Raw genomic sequence first — 27,503 nt, 5'->3', positions numbered from 1 at the left:
CCTCTTTCTTAATGGTGTCCCACACATTTTCTTTCCTAAATTTATTCAGTGACTTAACCTCCACAGCTTTCTGTTATAGAGCAGGTTCACTACCCTCTAAATAAAGAGACTGCTACTCATCTCAGGCCTAGCATGTGTCCTGAGACTGTGACCCCTTTTTCTGGTTCCCCAGACAGGGGAAGCATCATCTCTGCATCCAGTCTGTCCAGCCCTATGATACATTTCAGTGGGATCATTTTTCTAAACCCCAGGGAATGCAGGTCCAGTTGACCATCATACATCAAATTTGCCATCACAGGAATCAGTCTGGTGAGGTTTTACGGCACTCCCTCTAATGACGACAAGTAAGTATATCTTTTCTTTGGTAAAGAGACCAAAACTGCATTTAATACTCCAGGTGTAATCTCACTAAGGCCCTATACAGCTACAACAAGACATTCTTGAATCTGTACTCGAATTCTATTGCAATTAAGGCAATTTATCTTCCTAACTGCTTTCTGAGTTCTTGCTTTCAGTGACTGGTGTACAGTGATACCCAGGTCCCTTTGTACATCAACATTTCACAATTTATTAGCATTTAAATAATACTCTGCCGTTTGTGTTTTTCATACCAAAGTGGACAATTCACATTTGGCCACGTTGTACTGTATCTGCCATGTGTTTTCTCACTCATTCAATTTGTCTGAAATCACCTTGAAGGCTCATAATATCCACCTCTCCACTTGCAATCCTGCCCAGTTTTGTGCCATCAGCAAACTTGGAAATGTTCCATGTGAATCCCTCATCCAAATCATTGATATATATTGTGAATAGCTGGGACTCAGGTAATGATCCCCAGCTGCTCCTTTCCCCTCTAAAACTGACCCATTTATTCCTGTCTGCTATTCAAGTTTCAATCTTCCAGCTTTCAGCTCAGCGAGCAAACCTACATCCAAATTTCAATCTGTGCCAGTATATCACTAACAATCCCTTGCGCTTTGGTACTATGCAGGAACCAATATGGGACTTAATCAAAAGCTTTCTAAGGATTCAAATGTACCACACCCACTAGTTCGTCTGTTTTTATTCTCCTGGTTATGACCTTAAGAAGAAAAATCTCCAGTGGGTTTGTCGTCATAAATCCTGTTGACTTTGTCTGATCCTATTTGTCACTTCTAAACGTCCTGGATTCCAACATATTTCCTACTCCCTTGGCTAACTCATTTATCAGCCTCTGTTCACACTCTCTCCTTTTTGTTTTAAACACTGGGGTTACATTTCTATCCACCAATCTGCTGGAACTGTTCCACAGTTTATAAAGATAAAAGTTTTAGAAGATAACGATAAGTGCATCCACCATTTCTCCTTCGCACCCTGCAGTGGAGATTATCAGGCCCTGGCATTTAGCAACCTTCAGTCCCAATAATTACTCAACTCTCTTTTTTTTTTTTTTGAAAACAATACTAGTTTCTGTTAATATTGCCTTCTCTAATAGACGCTTGCTTCCCTAGCATTCCTGAAAGTTACCTCTGTTGCCTTTTATAAAAATAGAAGTAAAGTAGTTGTTTATCAGCTATTTTATTGTTCGACATTATCAATTCACCTGCTTCAGACTGTAAGGACCCTATATTTCTCTTCACTAATCTTTTTCTTTTTACATACTTGCAGAAGCTGTTGCACTCTGCTTTTATGTACTTTGGAAGTTAAATCTCATTCTATTTCTCCCCTCTTAATCCATCTCCGGGTCCTCCTTTGCTGAATTCTAAACTTCTCCCAATCCTCAGGTTTGCTACTTTTCTCGCAACTTTTTAGGAATATTATTGCTCTTTTGATCTAATACTATCCCTAATTTGGTTTGTTAGATGTAGTTAGCCACTTTTCTTGTGGGTGCTTTAGCCCAAAGCGAATGTATAACTGATGCAATGCATTCATTCCTAAAGTATTAGTCACTCTCCACTTTTATCTGTTGCAACTGTTTATCTATTGTCCTAGATCTAGAGCCCAGGTTGGATTGGATTACTTCACTTTCTTTTCCAGTAAAAAAATTTTAACATGTTACAGTCACTTTTTCCCTAAAGGACTCTCACTTCAAAATTATTCATTGACTCTGTACAATAAGAAAGGATTAATCTAGGAAAATTTGCCCCTGAGTTGATTCCTTAACAGTTTGGTTAAAAATCCATCTTGTGTAACTTCAGGAATTCTTCCACCACTATTATTGTAACTGTGGTTTGCCATGTCTATATGTAGTTAAAATCATGAATGATTACTTTTGCACTCTTATCGCATGCACCTCATATTTCCTATGTAGTTCCATCCCCAGTTTAGCTCAGTTCGCTGAATGGTTGTGTTGCAAAGCAGTGTGATGCCAATAGTGTGGGTTCAATCCCCACACCAGCAGGGGTTACCATGAAGGATTCTCCTTCTCAACCCCCCCCCCCCCCCAACCGCCAGAAGTGTGGTGGCCCTCAGATTAATTCAACACTAGTCGTCTCTCTATTAAGAGAGCAGCCCTATGATCTGGTAAGACTGTGGCGACTTGGCTATTGTTTGGCGAACTATCGACAATTCCTGCTAATTTATTTTTACCTTATGTTGCTTCTTAGCTTCACCCAGACTGACTTACACTTCTGTTGAATAAAAGCAGGAGGTGCTGGAGAAACTCAACTGCTATAGTATGTCAGTTGATGGTTATTTTCCCTCTTTCTCCCACAGGTTGGGGTAACAGTTGCTCAGACAACAATGGAACCTCACCTGCTGGAGTCATGTGTACGAGATGTTCTGAATGAGACAGCACCTCGGGCAATGGCTATTCTTGAGCCACTGAAAGTGATTATTACAAACTTCCCATCCGACCAGGTAATATCTCTGTTACGTTGTTGGGCAGTCTGCTCCTGTTCCTCAGTACATGTTGCTCTTAAAATACAAACACCACCAACCCACTTCTTCTCCACGCCACACACCCCCTCCTCCGAAACCCAAGGGCATTCCAGTGATGCATTATCAGTAGTGTAGCAGTGTAGCGTTGCCTCCATGTTTTAGCATAGTTACGCACCAAGAACCGCATTGTAAGTGGACATTGTGTGATGTTTTTCAAACACTGCTGCTTTGCTTGCCAATTCTTCTGACTCCTCCATCCCCATGTGCCCAACCCATTACTGTCTCCCCACATAGCCATTCACCCAGCCACTCACCCTCTTCCCTAGCTGTCAATCTCCCAAGCCCTTTGTTCCCTTCTTTCTGAGATCCTGAGGATCCAGCCTTGATCACTCTGTACACTCAGTGTCTGTCTGTGTGCCTGTCTGCACATGCCCATACTGATCGGAGCAGTAGGTACATGAGCATTGCTTCCTCAGGGCAGCTACCGTATGAGAATGTTGTGCTGCTTCTTCTTATGATACTGTCCTTTCTTTCCCTCAGCCACTGAAAATCTCTGTTCCAAACTTCCCAGCAGATGAAAATAAGGGATTCCACACGGTGCCGATCACTTCCACCATCTACATTGAGCAGTCTGATTTCCGGGAGGTAAGGCACTGCACTTGTGGAGTCTGTTTCTTGGTGCTGTGCTGACCCAAGGTTCAGCAAGTGATCGTGACTCGGAATCAGCTTTGGCTGTAACTGGGTGATTTGCTACGAGACTGCCTGGTCAGGCTGCAATTCTCCATCTGTACAGCAACTGAGTCCTCCACGTGAGCACCATCCCTTCTAGTAATATGTTACATGGTGGCCTGGATCACTTGCAGTCCATGGGCTGAGATTCCTGTTCCTTAGTTGGTGTTTTCTGTATGCCACTGACATTGATCCACATTTGTTTTGTGTTCAGGTGTCAGAGAAGGGTTATAAGCGACTGACCCCTGAACAATCAGTTGGACTGCGACATGCTGGCTTTGTCATCTCAGTGCAGAGAGTTATCAAGGTAGGTGTCTGTTGTCAGTGAGCGCAGGTACAGCTAGGGACAGAAATCATGGGGCAGTCGTATGCCTGATCTTAACCATCTCTTCCCCCTCACACCCAACTCTCCTGCCTCCTTAACCCTTGTCTGCATCCCTGACCCTTGCCTGTACAGACCCTCACCCCAAAATTCTCTTGGTCCCCTCCACTCCACCCCCCCACCCCCAACCAAAAAAAAACCAATCTTTAGGTGCTCAGGATTGGGAACGATATTCACTGAGGATTTGAAATGTTTATGGAGATTTAGCGAAGCTTTTTGTCTTTTCTACTCTGTGTCTCTTTTAACAAAGCTCTTTGATTGTATGATGCATCTTCCAACCGTGGCTTTGCAAACAATTACACACAACTGTATTGGTGTAAATAATATTCTGTTGATGCTTTTTGTCTTGGACTCTTCAGGACGATTTGCAAGAATACCAATTTAGGGAGAAAGCCAACATTTGTACAGCATGAAGGAGGAGTGTTCCTTATTGATAATGGATTCTGATTGAAGGAGTTGTTGCCGTGGAGAATGCACTGACCAATGCTTTGGATTAGATTAGATTAGATTCCCTACAGTGTGGAAACAGGCCCTTCGGCCCAACAAGTCCACACCAACCCTCTGAAGAATAACCCATCCAGACCTATTTCCCCCCGACTAATGCACCTAACACTATGGGCAATTTAGCATGGCCAATTCACCTAACTTGCACATCTTTGGACTGTGGGAGGAAACCGGACCAGCTAGAGGAAACCCACGTGGACACCCACTCAGACAGTTGCCCAAGGCTGGAATCGAACTGGGACCCTGGTGCTGTGAGGCAGCAGTGCTAACCACTGAGCCACCGTGCTGTCCCCAATTTAAATGTTAGTTATTTAAATGTTAAACCAGACAGGTTGACTTTAACTCTGAGCATTGCTCTGAGAAATGAGCCAGCAAAGTCCAGAAAAAAAACTCTTTTAGTTGCTGTTGAGTCTGTGTTTGTGCAGCGTGACGGTTCCAATGGATACAAATTCAGACCTGTCATTCAGAAGGGCATGTAACTGATTGGTGTAATCATGCTTGTTAAGGATGACTATTGCAGTCTGTTTGTTGTGTTTCTGCCATGCACTTACATCGTGTGTGAAAATTGGACAAGTCATTTGGAATTCTAGAGTATGCGCGCACTAGATCAGATAGGCAAACCTTCAGGGGTTCATCGTGTTCAATGGACACGAGTGTGTGGTGGGATAGCATGGAGTAGAGAAGTTCAAATTCAGCAAATAACTCTTTCCGTTTGATATAGGATGAAAGCAGACCAAAATTAAAACTGTGTGCAAAGGCAGACTCCATGCTCTGAGACAAAGTATGGTTAGAGAGATTTATGTGTTCAGTGGTATCCGTAATTACATTGTCAAACTACATCTGTCTAACTGAGTTTATAATGAGTGTTTTAAATGGGTACTGTTTACAATGTGATCATTTATTGAAGCAATTCAGTTATATAAACGGATCATGTTTGAAATGGAATGGTCAAAGGAGCTCCCTTTCCTCAATGTCCTAACTGAGAAATTAGCTAGAGATTCTCTACTGTTGTGTATTAAAAACAGAACATTATTAGCCAGTATACATGCTGTGATACCAAGAGTTCCTTGCACATAATATTGGCCTTTTTAGCGACCTTTTCAGTCGAGCCCAGGCCATATGTTTACCATGAAAACGTGATGCTGAAATAGAGCACATCAAGGTTATCCTGCAGCATAATGGTTACCCTGATGACCGTTATTACTCACGGTATATCTCACAAACTCAGGAAAGATCCAAAGGTGGTTGGTCCTGAAAAGTGTCCAGACCACCTCAGATTACCTTGCAAGTGTAAGGTAACTCAGACGTGTGAACGATAGCTGTGTCACACTCCCGCAATATGCGAACTGAGCGGTGATTGTCACTAATAGGATGTTCTGTCTATCTCTGAAATCAGTAATGTAGAATATATGTTTTGTGCTGGTGTGATGTCAGGGATGTAAACTGTACCTCTGAAAGACTGACGGATCATATCAAAAAGCATATCCCTTTGTTGTTTGCAATAAGCAAAGTACCAACCCGCACATGCTTGCAAAACTCACAACAGACTGTCAAACATTAGGTATGCTTCCACAATTGGACAACACTTGTTAAATAATTGTGTGTGTGCAAAGACCTATGCTGACAATTTAGGATTGTCCGATTATTTTGCGTTCTGGTGCACTTACATATATTTGGCTCTCCTGACCAACCAGTCAACCTGTCTGGTTTAAATAAATCCTGGCAGTTAATTGTCAATCAGCACTGATGCGTGCATTCTCCAAGGAAAACCCACTACCAGTCAGAGTTCACATACTAACCAAGTGCCATTCTACTCGCATACAATAAATGTTAGCTTTCCCCTTGAATTGTTATTCTTGCAAAATGTCCTGATGAGTGCCAGACGTCTTTCAGCAAAACTCAAAAATTATATTTCAGGTTGACTGATAAAGATTTGCTTGTTTTAAATTGAAGCGAGCCATGCTTACAAGGGCCCAGCACATTAAGGGAAAGCAAAGTACTGGAAATACTTAGCAGTCAAGGCAGCATCTGGAGAGAGAAAAACAAGATTAACATTTCAGCTCCAAAATCTAACCGGGTGACTGACACGTGTGTGTGTGTGTGTCGGTATGTGTCTTCTCTCTCTCTCTCTCTCTCTCTCTCTGTATAGTGCCACCAGACATGCTGAGCAGTTCCAACACTTCCTGTTTCTGTTGAATGAAAATGACCTTTTTTGCTGCTTCTCTAAAGCAGTCAGACTTCTTGCAAGTCTCTTGTCCCTTTTCAGCAAGAAGCCCTGAAGCAGCTGCCCAGGTTCAGCGTGTCTGTGTAACCATGGGTTTCCGGATTATTCCCAGTTTCCAGGTTCTCTCTCTCACATGCTGTCTCCACACACTCATTCACTTTCCCTCTCTCACCTTTGCTCTTATTTTGAGAAGGTGGGAAGAGGTTGGTTTTGGATCAGTGAGAAACCCATCAGCCACAGAATACCACTGAGAGTAAATGAGAAGATGGAAGTGATGGTTGCATTGGCAGAGCCCAGGACAGTGCCATATGCAGCGTAGATAGTGGGGATCGAGAAGAACCTTCCAGGGTAGAGATGAGGCATGATACAATGTTGTTCTTCGCCTCACCTTGTGCTGTATCAACTTTAAACCAGATCTAATGGAATAGTCCAACATAAGGTCAAAAAAGGAAAGACTTTGGAAATCTTATACATCCTATTCGGCCAATTACCACCCTTAGAGTCATACAGCATGGAAACAGGCTTCAGAACAGTAGTCATTGGCTGGGTCACCTGTCAATTTGGATTAGATTAGATTACTTAGTGTGAAAACAGGCCCTTCGGCCCAACAAGTCGACACAGACCCTCCGAAGAGCAAACCACCCAGGCCCATTCCCCTACATTTACCCCTTACCTAACACTACGGGCAATTTAGCATGGCCAATTCACCTGACCTGCACATCTTTGGACTGTGGGAGGAAACCGGAGCACCCGGAGGAAACCCACGCAGACACGGGGAGAACGTGCAAACTCCACACAGACAGTTGCCTGAGGTGGGAATTGAATCCGGGTCTCTGGCGCTGTGAGGCAGCATTGCTAACCAATGTGCCGCCCAATTATCTGCTTTGACCGGCTGTTTTAGACACTGACTATTCCAATTGACAGACCACTCAACCAATGGGCTTGGGCCTTGGTGATGGACATTGTCTGCAGTCTGTTAGATTGGTCTAGGCTTAGAACACAGAACAGTACAGCACTGACTGAAAGGAGTTCAAAGTTTGGGAGAAAGGAGTGTTATGTCTCTGGAAGCAACCAGCAGCGTGGGAAGTGTAGTTTCTCAATCAGAAGCTCAGATTCTTCCTGCCTCTTAGTTCCCATGTAGTAGTCTGCTCCCTCCTCAGTGAGCTGTGCTTATCAGCTGTGTTTATGCTGTATCATCCATAGGCCTCATACCCTGGTTCCCCTTGGCCTGTGGTGTCTGTTGTTTGGGACAGCAATAATGTGATGTTTGGAGGTTGGCTGGTCCTCAGGTTGGTTGTAAATTACAGAAAGCAGACAGTCTCACTTGTTTAACAGTTTTCATTCGACAAGACTGTTTCAATCCCTCTGGGGAGATTCAGACTGGTGGGATCCAATCAACAGGAAAAGTTTCACTTAATTGTATTTTGCACTTAATAGAATAAGAATGGGAAAGTGGTTGAGTTGGAGGCAACTTGCATGAAATCGGAGACATCTGAGAAACCGAAGGCCTTCATTCACTGGGTGTCGAATCCACTCATCTGTGAACTACGACTTTATGAGAGACTGTAAGTTGGATCTGAGGGAGTGTAAATTGTACACAATTATTCTTGTATCTTACTTAGTTAAGCCTCCTTTGAATTGAATTCAGAAGCTTTCAGCATTTCTTTTTATAAAAGGTGCTCATTCTAGGTTCTGAACTAATGTTTTCTCTTTGCCTGTTGTAAAATTAGATTAGATTACTTAGTGTGGAAACAGGCCCTTCGGCCCAACAAGTCCACACCGACCCTCCGAGTTTAACCCACCCAGGCCCATTCCCCTACATTTACCCCTTCACCTAACACTAGGGCAAGTTAGCATGGCCAATTCACCTGACCTGCACATCTTTTGACTGTGGGAGGAAATCGGAGCACCTGGAGGAAACCCACACAGACACTGGGAGAATGTGCAGACTCCACGCAGACAGTTGCCTGAGGCGGGAATCGAACCCAGGTCTCTGGTGCTGTGAGACAGCAGTGCAAACCACTGAGCCACGATGCCGCCCACGGTGTATCTCACAACATAAACAATCTTTTGTTAATGTTTTAGGACACCTGCAATTGTCTGCTCTTTGATACACTGATTCAAACTCATGGTTTTGAAAAGACTAATCTATTTCATTGTTAAACAACTTCATAAGAAAATAGGGAAACACTAGTTTGAAATACAAACTCTTCTTTAAAAGAAAATGAATTTAATATATATAAATCACTCCCCTTTCATCACAAAACTCGAGGGAATACAACTGTGTGTACCATCCTTGTAATTTAATCATATTATCCCCAGTGTACTTTGAGTTAAATTGGAAAATCTGGTGCTGTTCTCCTTGGAGCTTGGGAGATTTAACGAGGTGTACAAGACTGAGAGGTTTAGACAAACATCATCTCCACATTAAGGGAAGTGCAAAGATCAGGGGTTACAGTAGATTTTGGGTCAGACAGATAGGTTTCACCTTGCACTCAACAAGAGGGCTTTTTATAAAAACAATGGGAGAATTCAGCTGAGCAACTTGTTCTGAGCAAGCTTTCCCACAACTGAGCCAGATGAAGCAAAACTTCTCCAAAACTGTCCCAGCAAGGGTCTGATGGAAAACAAGCAGTTAATGCCAGTCACATGATTTACACAAAGCCTTGTTAAATAAAATTCCAATGTCCATAGTTTCAATCACCTCTTTTAAAGGAATCACTCCAGTTCTGTTCACATAACTTGATTTTTTTACAGTCCTCAAAGCAATATTAAATTCAAAGTGTCTTTATGATGTTATTTTTGAACTGTTAGCTGTTGTCTGAAGTTGACATTAAATTCCTGTTTATTTTGTATTTGCAGCTTCCTCCATAAATGTCCTGAGGACCCCAGTGATGTGCCAGGAGGTTTCCTGACTGATATTAACCCAGTGAGTGTCCCAATGACTGACGCTTATCCAAGGTTACATTTCTGTTCCACTAGTGGAACATTTGGACTAGGATTTATTAAACTTGCAAAGTGAGCAGCGTAGGGTCCTTTGGAATGGTTTGAGATTCAAGGAAAATGGTGGTACATGTGTATGCCTTGGAAATGAACAGTTGGTAGATGTGCTGCTATCCTTGGGTGGACTGGATCATTCTGTGCTGGAGGCTTGAGGATTAGTATGTAGAAGAGTACAGCCAAGGACCAGATCCATTGGTCCACCACGTCATGATGCCATTCTAAACTAATCCCATCTGCCCGCACATGATCTGTATCCCGCTACTTCCATCTGTTCATGGGTCTATATAAATGCATATGAAACTTTGCTTGTCTGCTTCCACCACCTCGTGACAGTGCGTTCCAGTCATCTACCACCACTGTTGATCAAACACATTCATGGAATGTAGATGTAGTTGGCAAGGCCAGTAATTAACGTCCATCCATAGTGCACCTGTGAGAAGGTGGGGATGAGCTGCTGCAGGTTGGCCCACAGTGCCATGGGGAGAAAGTTTCAGGATTTTGCCCAGTGGTCCACCTGTGGCCTGATGGGGAACTTGCAGGGGATGGTGTTCCCATGTATCTGCTGCCCTTCTCTTCTAGATGGAAGTGGTTGTGAGTTTGGAAGGTGCTGTCTGAGGATCTTTTGAATAATTTCTGCAGTGCATCTTGTAGATAATACAGTACACATTGCTGCTGCTGAGCTTTGGGGATCAAGGGACTGGATGTTTGTTGCAAATCAAGCGTGCTGCTTTGTCCTGGACAATGACAAACTTATTGAGTGTTGTTGGAGCTGCACCCATGCAGGCAAGTGGAGAGTATTCCATCACAATCCTGACTTGTACCTTGTAGATGGTGGACATGCCTTGGGAGTCCAGAGCTGAGTTACTTGCTGTAGGATTCCCAGCCTCTGACCTGCTGCTGTAGCCACTGTGTTTATATGGCGAGTTCAGTTGAGTTTCTGGTCAATGGCAAGCTCCAGAATGTTGATGGTAGGGGATTTAGTAATGGTGATGTCATTGTATGATCAGATTCTTGATGAAGGGCTTATGTCCGAAACGTCGATTCTTTTGCTCTTCGGATGCTGCCTGACCTGCTGTGCTTTTCCAGTGCCACACTATCGACTCTGATGTCATTCAATGTCAAGTATGATGGTTAGATTCTCTCTTGTTAGAGATGGTCACTTTTGTGGCACAAACATCATTTGCCATTTGTCAATTCAAACCTGGATGCCTTGCTGCATTTGGACATGGTCCTCTTCAGTATCTAAGTCACACATGGTGTTGAACATAGTGCAGTCATCAGAGGTATCCTCACTTCTGACTTTTAGATTAGATTACTTTCAGTGTGGAAACAGGCCATTCGGCCCAACAAGTCCACACCGCCCCGCCGAAGCGCAACCCACCCATACCCCTACATTTACCCCTTACCTAACACTACGGGCAATTTAGCATGGCCAATTCACCTGACCTGCACATCTTTGGACTGTGGGAGGAAACCAGAGCACCCGGAGGAAACCCACGCAAACACGGGGAGAACGTGCAAACTCCACACAGTCAGTCGCCTGGGGCGGGAATTGAACCCGGGTCTCTGGCGCTGTGAGGCAGCAGTGCTAACCACTGTGCCAATGAGGGAAACTCATTGAAGCAGCTGAAGGGGTTTGGGCCTCAGACACTACCCTGAAGAACTCCTGCATCGATGTCCTGGAGCTGAGATGTTTGATCTCCCAAAACAACTATCTATCTTTGTGTCAGATAGACACAACCACTATAGAGATTTCCCCTCACTCCCCCTCATTCCCATTGACTCCTGTTTTGCTAATGCTGTAAACAGAATTGCTGGAGTTTTTCAAGAATACTGAAGAAGTTCATGATATCTTTTGATGAGGTGACAGAGGGGATTGATGTGGTTGACCTGTACATAATTTCCAACAATAGTGGGCCTCAGAACCAGCCTGCCAGCAAAGCGAAAGCCCATGAAATGGAAAGAACAGTGGGTTCATGGATATGAAGTTGGCTGAGTGACAGGAAAAAGAGAGTAGTGATGAATGGCTGTTTTTGGATTGGAGGTGGGATTGCCAGGGCTCTGATCTATATCAGTGACCTAGATTTGGGTTTTTTGGGCATAATTTCAAAATCTATAGAGAACCAAAAGCTAATGTGAGAAGGATGATGGAAGGTAACTGGAATGATCAGAATGAGGCAGATGAAATTTAATGTAAGGAAATGTGAAGTGAAGCATTTTTGTAAAATGAATGGAGAGAGGCAATATGAAATAAAGTACAGCAAACCTTTTATTAACCAGCATCCCTGTATTGGTTGATCAAATATTCCGGTTATTAGGGGTTCCAGGTAGTCATTGTAAAAACACATACTAAATAATGAAAACAATGCAGACCACTGTTACACTTTACTTACAACATAAATAAAGAGAACCTTCTCATTTAAACCCTCAACTGACTCCTTGTACGTCACAGAAATTGTGATAATACAGTAAATTTTGTGGTGTTTGAGGTGTATAATTTTTACCAATTTATTGAGTGTGCCAGTTTGTAAGGTACAGATTAAATAGTGTTTGCTGTTTGTAACTCTATAAGAGCTGCAGGAGCAATGAGACATAGGGGTATGTGTGAACAAGTTATTGAAGATGGTGAGACAATTGAGAAATGGCTGAAGAAGGTATGTGAGATCCAGGGCTTCAAGTGCAAGGACATTGTTATAAAATTTATCAAAAAAGTACAGGTCTGACTTCATGGCGTGCTGTATCTGCATTCTATGTTTCTGGAAGAATGTAAAGGATTTGGTGAGTTTTTATTTGTTTGAGGTGTCTGCATCACTGGCAAGGTCAGCGTTTACAGTACTGCCCATCCCTAATTGCACTGGACAAAATTATGATAAGCTGCATTGTAGTCTGAGGAGTGTGGAAACTCCTGCATGCTGTAACAGAGGGTGTTTTATATGATCACCATCACTTGGCTGTATTTGGGAGTAACTGTGTGCAAAAGCAATAATTAATTGATTGTAAACTGCATTGTGATGTCCTGAGAATGTGGGCTAGAACTATAAAAATCCTGTTCCTGAACATTTTGAAAATGCTTCAGATACTTTTCTCAAATAAAAGTCTCAGAAAACAACTCGGTCATTTCTCTTTCTCTAGAACTCCCTGATGATTATTGAAGATGCAATGCTGGATGTATCTGTAAAAAATGCCAAGGCATTTGACAAGTTTCAGTTTGAGCGTGTTGGCTACTTCTCTGTGGATCTGGACAGCACTGACCAGAAGGTTGGTGTCGTGTTTGTTTGTATCTTCATCAGGCTCATTAGTGGGGCTTCAACTGCACAATTTTGAGAAAGTGTCTTGTGAAAGTGATAATGTATTTATACCAGTGTCACACTGGCCCCTCATAGTCACCTCCGTGCATATATATACCCATGGTGACATATGTATGCAGTTGAAGTGCCCATTGGAGAAACTCACCAATTTTCTATTTGTTTCTTCAATTTGCATGGGGACCTGGAAATCAGTTTTTGCTCAATTTAAAATCATTTCCTGTGTGTGTACCCCACCCCGAGCATGATCTCTGACTTATTATAGTTGTAGCCAGCCTCCCAAGGTTCAGCAAATGCTCAGACTGTTTTCAAATTAACTCCTGGGATATGGTCTTTGCTGGCTGGGCTCAGTATTTATCACCCTGTCCCTAGTTGCCCCTTGAGAAGGTGGGGTGAGCTGCCTTTTTGAATCGCTGGAGTCCATACACTGTAGGTAGACCCACAATGCCCTTAGAGAGGGAATTTCAGGATTTTGACCCAGGAACACCAATATATTTTCAATTCAGGATGATGAGGTGAACTTGCAGGGGTCGGTGTTCCTATGTAATAGCTGCCCTTGTCCTGATTGAAGTGATCATGAGTTTGGAGGGTGCTGTCTAAGAAGCCTTGGTGAATTTCTGCAGTGCATCTCATAGATAGCACACACTGCTGCTGCTGAGCACTAGTAGTGGATGGAGAATGTTGAAGCAGGTATTCATGTTGCTAGTCATCTAGTCTCTTCTGCATTGTCTGATTTTCTGTCTCAAGTTAACTTCGGTGAATGTTTCTTCCTCTACAGTTGGTGTTTAACAGGACTGTGATGCTGAAGGAGGATCCTGGAAAGATCTGAAGTGCTACATGTCCGTACGACACTTGAGTTCCATCCAGATGCTTCAATCTTTTACCAAACGTCATGGTGTTTTCCTGGCCTTGCTGCTACTGACAGGAGTGATGGAGAAACTCACTTCTAGTTCCTTGCCCAAAAATTTCAAAAGCAAAGTTCAGCATTCAAGTTGAAGCATTGACAACTTTTCTGCTTTCAAATGATCTACTCTTTATTAAACTCTGGTAATCAGCCCCTTCCACTCCTGCCCCTTTTTGCTGACATTGCTGAACCCAGCAGATTTAGCTCTGGCTGTGATGTGGAATGAAACGCAGACATCAAGCTGCAGAAAAATGAATCAACGTAAATTGATTGTGCTCTGATAAATTTTCATAAAAGTCTCAAAAGATGTGGAGAAATTAAAAGGGACAGTGCTAGAAATATGCAACATGTCAGTTAGTCCTGAGATAGGTTCATTATCTTGTCAAGTATTTGGAACACTTACTTGTCTTTGGCTGAGCGCTGATGTGTGATGTCCTGAACCTGTTCCATGCTCAGCCATAACCAAGAGCAGTCAGTATGTTTGTAGCATCACAGTGCAGTGTCCTAGGGTTACCTCTGTCAGCGCCCTAAGGAGCTTGGGCACAGAGGGGACAGCTTACAGTCAGTGACTGGAGTGGCAGCTACAGATATTGCCTGTTGCAAGTTGTTTGGACACCTCCAGGTATTTGGTCACACTTGTTCTGACATTTCTAGTTAAGTGTGAGCTGGAAGAGAGTGCCTTGTACTGTACTCCATTTACCATTTAAACAAATGGTTTGATTCTCTTGCAGACAGAGTGCTGATGAACTCAATAAGTGAATGATTGGTCATTATTTGGGCCCCTGTGATATACAATGCTGGTGAGATGTCACATCGGTTTCGTTTGCAGTGGATTAGAGCACAGATTTGCCTTGGTGTCAGGGGTACAGTTAATTCATATAATTGTACCAGGCACAATTCACCCTCATGGGTGAGGTCCAACCATGCCTTAAAACTAGTTTCACTGCTGACTCAAAACTAAAATAATTATTCCCATCAATCTCTCTCTCTCTCTCTCTCTCACCCTGTCGGTGTACTCCCTTTCTCGCTCTCTCTGCTCTGGCTCTTGTATCCCCCGTTTACTTCCACTCTTCAACTCAAGGTATCAGAATGACAAGGATTAATTTTGGGCTTTGTAACAGGTTTACTGAAATAAAAAGGAATTTTATGCTGCCCTCTCTATTGTAATAGTTATGATAAAATCTGCTATGAAGGGACATTTGGCTGGTCCTTTACAAAGGTGTTGTATTATATTCTTCTGTGCAGTGCCATGTGGCAGATGCCACAGTGTCAGTGATGTTGGTGTTGGAGCTGCTGCTGCTCTGGTGCCAAAAATAATGAAGATGAGAGCAAAGCAATAAACTCTGAAATTGCTTAGCAAGTGGATCAGCTGGCGCAGAGCTGGCCTGGGACTGCAGCCAAGAGGTTGCAGCATTTTCAAACAGTTGGGATGGCTTTCCTCCAGGATACTGACTGACTGTCATGGATTCTGCTCCAGCACTCCTGACTGATTGATTGTATGTTGCTGTTCCTTCATCGCTGCATCACCATCCTGGAATCCTTTCACCTCCGGCTGCAGCAGAGTTCAAGAAGCCAGCTGACTGGCATCGTCACCTTACTAAGAATGACTAATAATTAGATTTTGCTAGGGACGCTCCTGTCCTGAGATTAATCTTTATACAACACCATGCTGTTAGATTCCTTTCCTCGCATTGCTCTTATTTCACTGTGATTTGATTACATTTTTCTTTGCGTTGCAAATCTGACCGTCATCTCACACAGTGGACCCGGCCAAAGGAAGGGAGATTGAAATGATAACCTTAGCTGGACAGAAATATTTGCATCTTTAATGCAATCCTGTGTCAAATAGCTAACAGAAGTAGATGTTCCTCAGGGGAGTGTGGCAGACAAGCCTTCATTAATATTGTTAAAAATCACACGACATCAGGTTATTGTGCAATAGGTTTATTTGGAAGTACAAGCTTTCATTAGCTACCTGCTGAAGGAACCCAGCTCCAAAAGCTTGTACTATCAAATAAACCTGTTGGATGATAACCTGATGTTGTGTGACTTTTAAATTTGTCCACCCCAATCCAACATCAGTACCTCCATATCATCATATAGTCAAGAAAGGCCCAAAATGGACCGGAGCCGCACTTGGAACTGGAAGTGTGGACACGGGTGAGATCAGTCTGTATCACCAGGCAAAGGAAAAGCACTGGATTGAATATGTGCTGATTCTAAACAGCAGTAACTGTGGATCTTCCACCATGGCTGCCATCCAACCTCCTCTCCTTGGAGATGAATGAGAATACACAGACACAGTCTCTGCTGGAAAAGGCAAGGTGAAAAAAACTCAGTCCAATAGAAATAGAAGATAATTTCACAGCCACCCAGAACATCTCCAAAAATGTTCACTGAACAGTTTCCTGAGTTCATTTTGACAGTAGAAGGGCCCACATTAGTAACATTGTGCTTCACTGACCTTGCCCAAAACAGCCCAAACTTCCAGAATCCCTTGGAGCCCCAAATCATCAGCGTTAAGGAGAAACTTTGAATATTTTAAGCCATGACTGATTTGCAGGACTATGAGGAAACCTGGAGAGTGGGACTAGCTGTGTTGCTGTAGCAGAGAATGAGCACAGCCACAATGGGCAACATGCCTGCTGGTGTGTAGCCAGTCTGAGATTGTCATTTAAAGTCCCTGTGCACACTCCATCTACACCTCAAACAGTAAACGCCAGGAGATACTGAATTTCTCACACCAGCTTTTGATCTCATTCTTGCTCTCACTACAACCACCTTTTCCACCCATTAGCTTCTCTGCTACATCCATGTTTTTATTTTTCTAAACTTCATTGGGAGACATGGCCAGTCTTCCACATGCCATCTTTTCCACATCTATCAGCTTGAAGTCATTCAGAATTTTGCAGCCCATATCTTAACTTACAGTAAGCCATATTGAGCCATTGTTGACTTCTGCCTCCCGGTTAAGTAATGTCTTGATTTTAAGATTCTCATCCCTGTTTAATGATTGGCATGGCCTCATCCCTTCATGTTTTCATAATCTCCTCTAGTCCCACAGCCCTTCAAAGTACCTGCACTCCTCTGATACTGGCCTTCTAATCCTCCCTGATTTTAAACATTCTGGCATTGATGGGTGCTGTTTCAGTGTCGAAGAGTGTGGTGTTGGAAAAGCACAGCTAGTCAGGCAGAATCCAAGGAGCAGGAGAGTCACCTATTTAAGATGAGGTCTAATTGAGTGATGACCTGTTCCAGCTCAGCAAAGAAACCATGGAATCAACATCAGTCCCTACACTGAATATAGTCCCTTTGCCAGTAATCCCAACCCCTCACCCAAGCACCTGTCATTAACTTTGATGTGGAAGTCCTGTTGAATCAAGTGAAACGAAATTGTCTTGTGTAGATCAGCCATGATTTACTGGAATAGACCATAAGGCATAGGAGCAGAAATTAGGACGTTCGGCTCATCGAATATGTTCTGCCTTTCAATCATGGCTGATATATTTCTCAAGGAGAAAGTGAGGACTGCAGATGCTGGAGATCAGAGCTGAAAATGTGTTGCTGGAAAAGCGCAGCAGGTCAGGCAGCATCCAAGGAGCAGGAGAATCGACGTTTCGGGCATAAGCCCTTCTTCAGGAATCCTGAAGAAGGGCTTATGCCTGAAACGTCGATTCTCCTATTGCTTGGATGATATGTTTCTCAACCCCATTCTCCTGCTTTCTCCCTGTAACCCTTGATCTTTTTAGATTCCCTACAGTATGGAAACAGGCCCTTCATCCCAACAAGTCCACACTGACCTTCTGAAGAATAACCCACCCAGATCCATTCCTGTACCTTATGTTTACCCCTGACTAATGTACTTAACACTTTGGGCAATTTAGCATGGCCAATTCACCTGACCTGCACATCTTTGGAACCCGAAGGAAACCCACGCAGAGATGGGGAAAATGTGCAATCTCCATAAAGACAGTTGCCTGAGGTGGGAATCAAACCCGGGTCCCTGGCACTGTGAGGCAGCAGTGCTAACCACTGAGCCACCGTGCTGCCCTCTTGATCTTGACAATTAACTTATCTCCATCTTAATTATACTCCATGACCTGGTCTCCAGAGCCTACTGTGGTAGTGAATTCCATAGATTCCCCACTCTCCGGCTGAAGAAGTTTCTCCTTTATCTCCATTCTAAAAGGTCTTCCCTTTAGGCTGTGCCCTCGAGTCCTAGTCCTTCCAACCAATGGAAACATCTTCCCAACATCTACCCTGTCCAGGCCATTCAGTATTCTGTAAATTTCAATTAGTTCTTCACCATGGATTCCAGGATTGTACCCATGACTGAAGTTAGGCTAATTGGTCTGTAATTTTCCATCTTTTGCCTGACTCCAATTTTAAATAGGGATATGCTGATTTTGTGTATATTATTATATGTGGGGATACTAGGACCCGTGGGCACAACCTTAGAATTAGAGGGGGTCAATTTAAAACGGAAATAAGGTGACATTTCTTCAGCCGGAGAATGTGAGCCTGTGAATTCATTGCCTCGGAGCGCGGTGGTGGCCGGGATGTTAAATGTCTTCAAAGCAGATATTGATAAATTCTTAATCTCACAAGGAATTAAGGAATACTGGGAGAGTGTGGTTAAATGGTGTTGAAATGCCTATCAGCCATGATTGAATGGTGAATTGATTCGATGGGCCAAATGGCCTTACTTCCAGTTATATGTCTTATGATCTTATGTTACATTAGAGATTTTCCAGTCCTCTGGGACCCTCCCTGATTCTAGTGATTCCTGAAAGATCACCACGTACACTTCCACTTTCTCTTCAGCTATCTCCCTTAGAACTCTGGGCTGTAGTCCATCTGGTCTGGGTCATTTATCCACCTTCAGGCCATTCAGTTTTTCTAGCATCTTCTCCTTGGTGATGGCCACAATAATCAGCTCTGCCTCCTCACTCCCTTGAATTTTTGGGATATTACTCATGTCTTCCATGACTTGAATAGTGGTAAAGACTTGAGGATCTTAATGACCTGGACCTCATTCAGAACTGCCATACGAATTGTACCTGAGACCAAGTTCTACTCTCTGTCCCACCTTTTACTCCTCTCATTCATTTCAAAATCTTTCCATTGTTAAACTCATTCAAGCTTTGTCACATGTTTTCCCACAACTACCTTTAGCTCCCTACCTGGTTTGAGCCTGTAGTGATCTCTCTTTCTTTATCGTACCATTGGTGGCTATATCTCCAGGTTTCTCCCCTTTGGCATTAATTCAGTAAAGATTGTCACACTCACTGTTCTTTTCAAAATCTACGTCTTTGATCAAAGGTTTTGATCACTTGTCCATATTGCTGCTTTCCTAGTTCAGTGTCTGTTTTCCTGTGTCTTATTGGTGGAATAGGCTTCACTGTGCCATCAGGAGCAGGAACTCCTGCTACTTTATATCTCAGCACAGTGCAGCACGTGGCTAGGATTGGGTTGGTTCTGAGGCACCTGGGTTTGAACATCTGACCAATAGTAACACAATTGGATCTAGAAGAGGGTTTCTAGGGTAATGAGAGAGGGTGGGGTGGGGTGGGGTGGGGTAGAACTGTAAAGACCTTGCATATTTCTTTTTCCTTTGGAGTCAGAGATGTACAGCACAGAAACAGACCCTTCAGACCAACCCGTCCATGCCGACCAGATATCCCAACCCAATCTAGTCCCAGCTGCCAGCACCCGGCCCATATCCCTCCAAACCCTTCCTATTCATATACCCATCCAAATGCCTTTTAAATGTTGCAATTGTGCCAGCCTCCACCACTTCCTCTGGCAGCTCATTCCATACACGTACCACCCTCTGTGTGAAAAGGTTGCCCCTTAGGTCTCTTTTATATCTTTCCTGTCTCCCCCTAAACCTATGCCCTCTAGTTATGGACTCCCTGACCCCTGGGAAAAGATTTTGCCTATTTATCCTATCCATGCCCCTCATGATTTTGTAAACCTCTATAAGGTCACCCCTCAGCCTCCGACGCTCCAGAGAAAACAGCCCTAGCCTGTTCAGCCTCTCCCTGTAGCTCAAATCCTCCAACCCTTGTAAATCTTTTCTGAACCCTTCCAAGTTTCACAACATCTTTCCAATAGGAAGGAGACCAGAATTGCACGCAGTATTCCAACAGTGGCCTAACCAATGTCCTGTACAGTTGCAACATGACCTCCCAACTCTTGTACTCAATACTCTGATCAATAAAGGAAAGCATTCACTAACCTATCTACCTGTGACTCCAATTTCAAGGAGCTATGAACTTGCACTCCAAGGTCTTTTTGTTCATCAACACTCCCTCGGACCTTATACACTTAATGGTAAGTCCTGCTAAGATTTGCTTTCCCAAGTATGAACTAAAATGAAAAAAAAGACTGGTTTAAACCAAGGAAATTGGAGGGAGTTGCTGCACATTTAAAAACAAATTTCTGGAACTCATTCTAAGCTCTGTTTACACTGCTGCTTTGTTCAAGCACTGGAGGAAGATGTTTAAGATTCCACAGCAGAGCAAGCTTCACCCAGAGTCAGATTGTTGATGTGTTCATTTAGTCGGGACCAGTTGTGTGGACCAGGAGTCAGCAGGATGACAACAGCTCTCAGGTTCTTGGACAAGTGGATGGATTGGGTATCACCAATAAAGAAGCTTCCAGACTGCATAAAAGACACACTCTCTCTCACACTCACTCTCTCTCTCTCTCACACTCACTCTCTCTCTCTCTCTCTCTCTCTCTCTCTCTCTCTCTCTCTCTCTCTCTCTCTCTCTCTCTCTCTCTCTCTCTCTCAGTGAGTAGAGGTACATGTTGGTGATTTTATGTGGTTAGGTTTTATTTATTTGTAGCAAATATAGTTTCTTTTTAAGTGCAGAATCTTGGTCAGTGGTTTCTGTTAATTTGAGTCTATCAGACAGATAAACTGGGACTTTGAGGAATTTGATTAAATATTTCACTTTTGTGATGATCCTCTGCTGTACTTTCTGAAGTGAGTGGTGACAGAGCCATATGCGTAACAAGAAACAGAACACAAACTGTAATAGACTTCACTGTTGTGTAATTGCAGTGTTAGCAGTTGCTGCTCCCAAACTTCATAAGAGTTATTTTTTGTTGGTAGTAATCCTTGGTGAAAAGTTCTTGCTTTTTTATAGTGGCTTTCACAATCCAGGTATTTGAATTTTAGGAGAAGTTTTACAACCAGTCATGTGTGTTTTTAAAATCCAGCCATCGATGCAATTTAGGAAACACAGGAGCAATTTGGACACAGCAAGATTCCACAAACAGTAGTGAAACAGTAGGTGAACAATGGGTTACCTTCAAAGGACAGATATTTCGGGCATAATCCTGGAAAAGGATTAACAAACCCTGAGCTTTTTGGATGACAAGAGAGATAGAAGAGACTGTGTGCTTATAATAAGTTGAATTTTTTATCTGACATCTAAGAACTAGACTAAATGTTGATTTTCCACCTCAGAGGGGAGGTGGAAAATCAAATCAGAGAAGCAAAGGTGGACAGTGAAATGAGACTACCTGCCAGTACAAAAGAGAACCCCAAAATCCCCTATGTATGTAAGTAGTAAAAGGGCAATAAAAGGAAGAGGGGAGTTGATTAAGGATGAAAATGGGGGCTTATATATTGAGGCAAAGGGGTGGCTTGCCTATTAAGTACTTTGCATCTATTGAGTTTTGAGAAGATTTGTAGCTCAGGCTTTTTGTGTGTTTGGGTTTGTTGCTGAGAATAAACCCAATGCACAGAATGTGATAAACTGCCATTCCTAGATGTCACAGTAGAGTGAACAGCCAATGGGGAACTTCAAACCAGCATCTACAGGAAAACAACACACATGGACCAAATATTGAATTACAGAAGCAATCATCCCAACATCCACAAATGAAGCTGCATCAGAACATTATTTCAATGAACCACCACACATTGCAGCACAGAGGAACTATGCAGAGCAGAGGAAAATCACCAATACAGTGTATTCCAAAAAGAGCGGGTACCCAATGACACAGTCCGCTGATATCTCAGCAGCAAACCCAAACAAGCAGACAAAACCCATCCAGAAACCCTAGCCACTCTCCCCTACATCAAAGACATCTCTGAAATGACTGTCAGACTACTCGGACCCCTTGGCATCATGGTAGCCCACAAACCCACTAACACACTAAAACAGCAGCTAATGAACTTGAAAGACCCTATACAGACAATTAGCAAAACTAATGTCATTTACAAATACCGTGCAAGGACTGTAACAAACACTACATTGGACAAACAGGCAGAAAACTAGCCGCCAGGATGCATGAGCATCAACTAGCCACAAAACGACATGACCCTCTCTCACTAGTATCTTTACGTACAGACTGGGACAACACATCAATCCCAGGACAAGCCAAACAAAGACAAGAATTCCAAGAAGCATGGCATTCTAACCGGAATTCTATCAACAAACACATTGAGTTAGACCCCATCTACCAGCCCCTGAGAAATGGGACAGGAAATGACATCACTAACCCAAACATAGAAGGCAGGAATTTTCAGCATTGCTTCACCTGAGGCCCACTGATGATGTTACCTGGTAGGGTAACGAAACGTCTGGAAATGAACCTTGCAGCTCAGCGAGCAAACCTACATTCTAAACTTTGCATCTATGTTTAGCAAAGAAAATGCTCCTGAGTCCATGGTGCAAAGTGGTAATTCAGACAATTCAGGGTCTTAACCTGAGAAGTGAGAGAATCACAAAGTCATGACGCTTCTCAAGAAACTGGATTTGATACTTCTTCGGTTAATACTGGCATCAGGTTTCTTTGGGTTAAAAACAGCCTAGCAAAAAGATGGGGTGGGGAGGGGGTGGTGAAACAACCTACCAGGGGAAAGCCACAGCAGCCAGGTTTCTGGCACTGAGCCTGGCTCTGGACTCAGAAGGGAAGGGGATAGAATAGGAGAGCGATAGGACATTCAGGTGGAGAGATGCAGACAGCAGATACTGTGCTTGCAAGTGAGACTCCCAAATGGTATGTTGTCTCCTGTGTACCAGGGTTAGGGATGTCTCTGATCGAATTTACAGTATTCTTGAGGGGGAGGGAGAGCAGCCAGAAGTCATGGTACACATTGGTACCAATAACATAGGTAAGGAAAAGGAGGAGGACCTAAAAAGACAATATAAGGAGTTAAGTTGGAAGCTAGGAGGCAGGACAAGCAGAGCAGTAATCTCAGAATTGCTACCGGTGCCACGTGCTAGTGAGGCTAGGAATAGAGAGCAAGTGCAGATGAATATATGGCTGCAGGGCTGGTGTAGGAGGGAGGGCTTCAAATATGTGGATCATTGGGATACCTTCTGGGGAAGGTTGGACCTGTACAAGAAGGGCGGGTTGTACCTTCCAAAATGCATCACCTTGCATTTGTCCAGATTGAACTCCATCTGCCACTTCTCTGCCCAACTCTCCAATCTATCTATATTCTGCTGTATTCTCTGACAGTCTCCTTCAGTATCTGCTACTCCACCAATCTTAGTGTCATCTGCAAACTTGCTCATGAAGCAACCTAAACCTTCCTCCAAATCATTTATGTATATCACAAACAACAGTGGTCCTGGCACGGATCCCTGTGGGACACCACTGGTCACAAGTCTCCAATTTGAGAAGCTCCCTTCCACTACTACTCTGTCTCCTGTTGCCCAGCCAGCTCTCTATCCATCTCAGTAGAACACCCTTGGATTCCATGCAACTTCACCTTCTTCATCAGCCTACCATGGGGAACCTTATCAAATGCCTTACTAAAGTCCATTTGTGTGATATCTACATCCCTTCCCTCATCAATCAACTTTGTCACCTCCTCAAAAACTTCTATTAGGTTGTAAGACATGACCTTCTCTGCACAAAACCATGCTGCCTATTAATTACTAGGGGTCACGAGTTCAAAGTGAGAGGAGAAAATTTTAGGGGAGCTTTACGTGCAAGGCTCTTCATTCAGACGGTGGTGGGGGCCTGGAATGCGTTGCCAGTGGTGGTAGGGTGGGAACGATAGCGTCATTTAAGATGTACTTAGACAGATACATGAATAGGCAGGGAGCAGAGGGATACAGATCCTTCAAAAATAGGAAGCAGGTTTAGATAGAGGATCTGGATTGGAGGGCCAAAGGGCCTGTTCCTGTGCTGTAGTATTCTTTGTTCTTTGTACCTCTACTGGAGGGGCACCAGTATCCTGAACGGGAGGTTTGATAGAGCTCTTCAGGAGGCTTTAAACGAGATCGGCAAGGGTGGTGAGGAGGGTGGTGGAAGTCTGAGTATCGATCAGATGATGGAGTAGGTAGTGAACAGCCAGATACAGCGTGTAGAGAGTCTGTGAGGAGGGATAGGCACTTGATAGGGCAAAGGTGCAGTCAGTGTGATGGGTTGAAGTGTGTCTATTTTAATGCAAGAACTACCTGGAATAAGGGTGATGAACGCAGAGCTTGGATGAGTACTTGGAATTGTAATGTAGTGGCCATTACAGAGATCTGGATATCACAGGGGTAGGAATGGTTGTTGGATGTTCCAGAGTTTCAAAAGGAATTGGGGTGATTGTGTGGTAAAAGAGGTGGGGGAGTGGCATTGCTAATCGGGGATAGTATCATAGCTGAAAAATGTGTTGCTGGAAAAGTGCAGCAGGTCAGGCAGCATCCAAGGAGCAGGAGAATCGACGTTTCGGGCATAAGCCCTTCTTCAGGAATGAGCTTATGCCTGAAACGTCGATTCTCCTGCTCCTTTGATGCTGCCTGACCTGCTGCGCTTTTCCAGCAACACATTTTTCAGCTCTGATCTCCAGCATCTGCAGTCCTCACTTTCTCATAGTATCACAGTTGCAAGAAAGGGAAGTGGTTGCGGAGGGTTTGTCTACAGAGTCAGTATGTGTGGAAGTCAGAAACAGAAAAGGCGCAGTCACTTTATTGGGAGGTTTTTACAGATCCCCCCAATAGCAACAGAGGTACAGAGGAGCAGATTGGGAGGCAGATTTTGGAAAGGGGCAGAAGTAACAGGGTTATTGTCATGGGTGACTTCAACTTCCCTAATATTGATTGGAACCTCCTTAGTGCAAATAGTTTGTATGGAGCAGATTTTGTCATGTGTCCAGGAAAGGTTCCTGACACAATATGTTGATAGTCTGACTAGAGGGGAGGCCATATTGGATTTGGTGCTTGGCAACGAACTAGGCCAAGTGTCAGATCTCGCGGTAGGAGAGCATTTCAGTGATAGTGATCACAACTCCCTGACCTTTACTGTACTCATGGGGAGGGATAGGAGCAGATGGTATGGAAAAGTATTTAATTGGGGGAGGGGGAATTACAATGCTTTTAGGCAGGAACAAGGCGCTGAAATCAGGAACAGATGTTCTCAGGAAAATGCGCAACAGAAATGTGGAGATTGTTTCGGAAGCACTTGCTGATAGTGCTGGACAGGTTTGTCCCACTGAGACAAGGAAGGTATGGTAGGGTGAAGGAACCTTGGATGACAAGGGATGTGGAACATCTAGTCAAGAGGAAGAAGGAAGCTTACTTAAGGTTGAGGAGACAAGGATCAGACAGGGCTTTAGAGGGTTACAAGATAGCCAGGAAGGAAGTGAAGAATGGGCTTGGGAGAGCTAGAATGGGGCATGAAAAAGCTTTAGCGGGTAGGATTAACGAAAACCTCAGGGCATTTTACATTTATGTGAGGAATAAGAGGATGGACAGAGTGAGGGTAGGGCTGGTCAGGGATAGTGGAGGGAACTTGCGCCCGGAGTTAGAGGAAGGAGGGGAGGTCCTTAATGAATATTTTGCTTCAGTATTCACTACTGAGAGGGAATGACATTTATAGGGACAGTGTGAAACAGGTTGATGTTAGGAAGGAGGATGTGCTAAAAATTTTGGAAAACATAAGGATTGATAAACTTCCTGGGCCAGATGGGATATACCGTAGAATACCACAGGAAGAGAGGGAAGAGATTGCTGCGCCTTTGGTGATGATCTTTGCATCCTCACTGTCCACTGAAGTAGTGCCAGATAATTGGATGATGGCAAATAGCGTTACAGAGTCATAGAGATGTACACCATGGAAACAGACCCTTTGGTCCAACCCGTCCATGCCGACCAGATAGTCCCACCTGCCAGCACCCAGCCCATATCTCTCCAAACCCTTCCTATTCATATACCCATCCAGACGCCTCTTAAATGTTGCAATTGTACCAGCCTCCGCCACTTCCTCTGGCAGCTCATTCCATACACGTACCACCCTCTGAGTGAAAACATTGCCCCTTAGGCCTCTTTTATATCTTTACCCCCTCACCCTAAACCTATGCCCTCTAGTTCTGGACTCCCCCAATTCAGGAAAAAGACTTTGTCTACTCACCCTATCCATGCCCCTCATGATTTTATAAACCTCTACAAGGTCATCCCTCAACACCCCACTCCTCACGGAAAACAGCCCCAGCCGGTTCAGGGAAAAGACTTTGTCTATTTATCCTATCCATGCTCCTCATAATTTTGTAAACCTCCATAAGGTCACCCCTCAGCCTCCAACGCTCCAGGTAAAACAGCCCCAGCCTGTTCAGCCTCTCCCTGTAGCTCAAATCCTCCAACCCTGGCAACATCCTTGTAAATCTTTTCTGAACCCTTTCAAGTTTCACAACATCTTTCCGATAGGAAGGAGACCAATGGTTAGCACTGCTGCCTCACAGCACCAGAGACCCGGGTTCAGTTCTCGCTTCAGGCGACTGACTGTGTGGAGTTTGCACATTCTCCCCGTGTCTGTGTGGGTTTCCTCCGGGTGCTCCAGTTTCCTCCCATAGTCCAAATATGTGCAGGTCAGGTGAATTGGCCATGCTAAATTGCCTGTAGTGCTTGGTGCAGGGGTAAATGTAGGGGGATGGGTCTGGTTTGGGTGCGCTTCGGCGGGTCGGTGTGGACTTGTTGGGCCGAAGGGCCTGTTTCCACACTGTAAGTAATCTAATTTAAAAAAAACAATTGCATGCAATATTCCAACAGTGGCCTAACCAATGTCCTGTACAGCCGCAACATGACCTCCCAACTCCTGTACTCAATACTCTGACCAATAAAAGAAAGCATACCAAACGCCTTCTTCACTATCCTATCTACCTGCAACTCCACTTTCAAGGAGCTATGAACCTGCAATCCAAGGTCTCTTTGTTCAGCAACACTCCCTAGGACCTTACCATTGAGTGTATAAGTCTCGCTAAGATTTGCTTTCCTAAAATGCAGCACCTCGCATTTATCTGAATTAAACTTCATTTGCCACTTCTCAGCCCATTCCCTTGTTCAAGAAAGGGACTAGGGTTAATCCTGGGAATTATAGGCCAATCAGTCTTACATCAGTGGTGGGCAAACTTTGGAGAGGACTCTGAGCGACAAGATTTATGATTAATTGGAAAAGTATAGTTTAGTTAGAGATAGTCAACATGGCTTTGTGAGGGGCAGGTCATGCCTCACAAACCTTATGAATTCTTTGAGGATGTGACAAAACACATTGATCAAGATAGTGCAGTGGATGTGATGTACATTAATTTTAGCAAGGCATTTGATAAGGTAGGTTCATTCAGAAAGTAAAGAGGCA

The 27,503-nt window shown here is 43.8% G+C and overlaps 1 protein-coding gene across 1 annotated transcript in view; it reads left to right on the top strand.

Annotated features, from left to right (window-relative positions):
* The window catches only part of qars1 (glutaminyl-tRNA synthetase 1), an 82,775-nt gene extending 67,708 nt beyond the window's left edge, over nucleotides 1–15,067 (top strand). Inside the window, exons 18-24 of the mRNA XM_072581730.1 lie at nucleotides 2,695–2,838; nucleotides 3,400–3,504; nucleotides 3,803–3,895; nucleotides 8,136–8,263; nucleotides 9,561–9,627; nucleotides 12,834–12,959; nucleotides 13,785–15,067. Of these exons, the coding sequence (XP_072437831.1) occupies nucleotides 2,695–2,838; nucleotides 3,400–3,504; nucleotides 3,803–3,895; nucleotides 8,136–8,263; nucleotides 9,561–9,627; nucleotides 12,834–12,959; nucleotides 13,785–13,835 (714 nt within the window). The 3' untranslated portion in view covers nucleotides 13,836–15,067. The remainder of the gene's footprint in view (nucleotides 1–2,694; nucleotides 2,839–3,399; nucleotides 3,505–3,802; nucleotides 3,896–8,135; nucleotides 8,264–9,560; nucleotides 9,628–12,833; nucleotides 12,960–13,784) is intronic.
* The last annotated feature ends 12,436 nt before the right edge of the window (nucleotides 15,068–27,503 follow it).

Source organism: Chiloscyllium punctatum, chromosome 12 (assembly GCF_047496795.1).
Source record: "Chiloscyllium punctatum isolate Juve2018m chromosome 12, sChiPun1.3, whole genome shotgun sequence".
Taxonomy (NCBI): Eukaryota; Metazoa; Chordata; class Chondrichthyes; order Orectolobiformes; family Hemiscylliidae; genus Chiloscyllium; species Chiloscyllium punctatum.
Note: the sequence above shows the minus strand (reverse complement) of the source record. Positions and strands in the feature narration are given on the sequence as shown.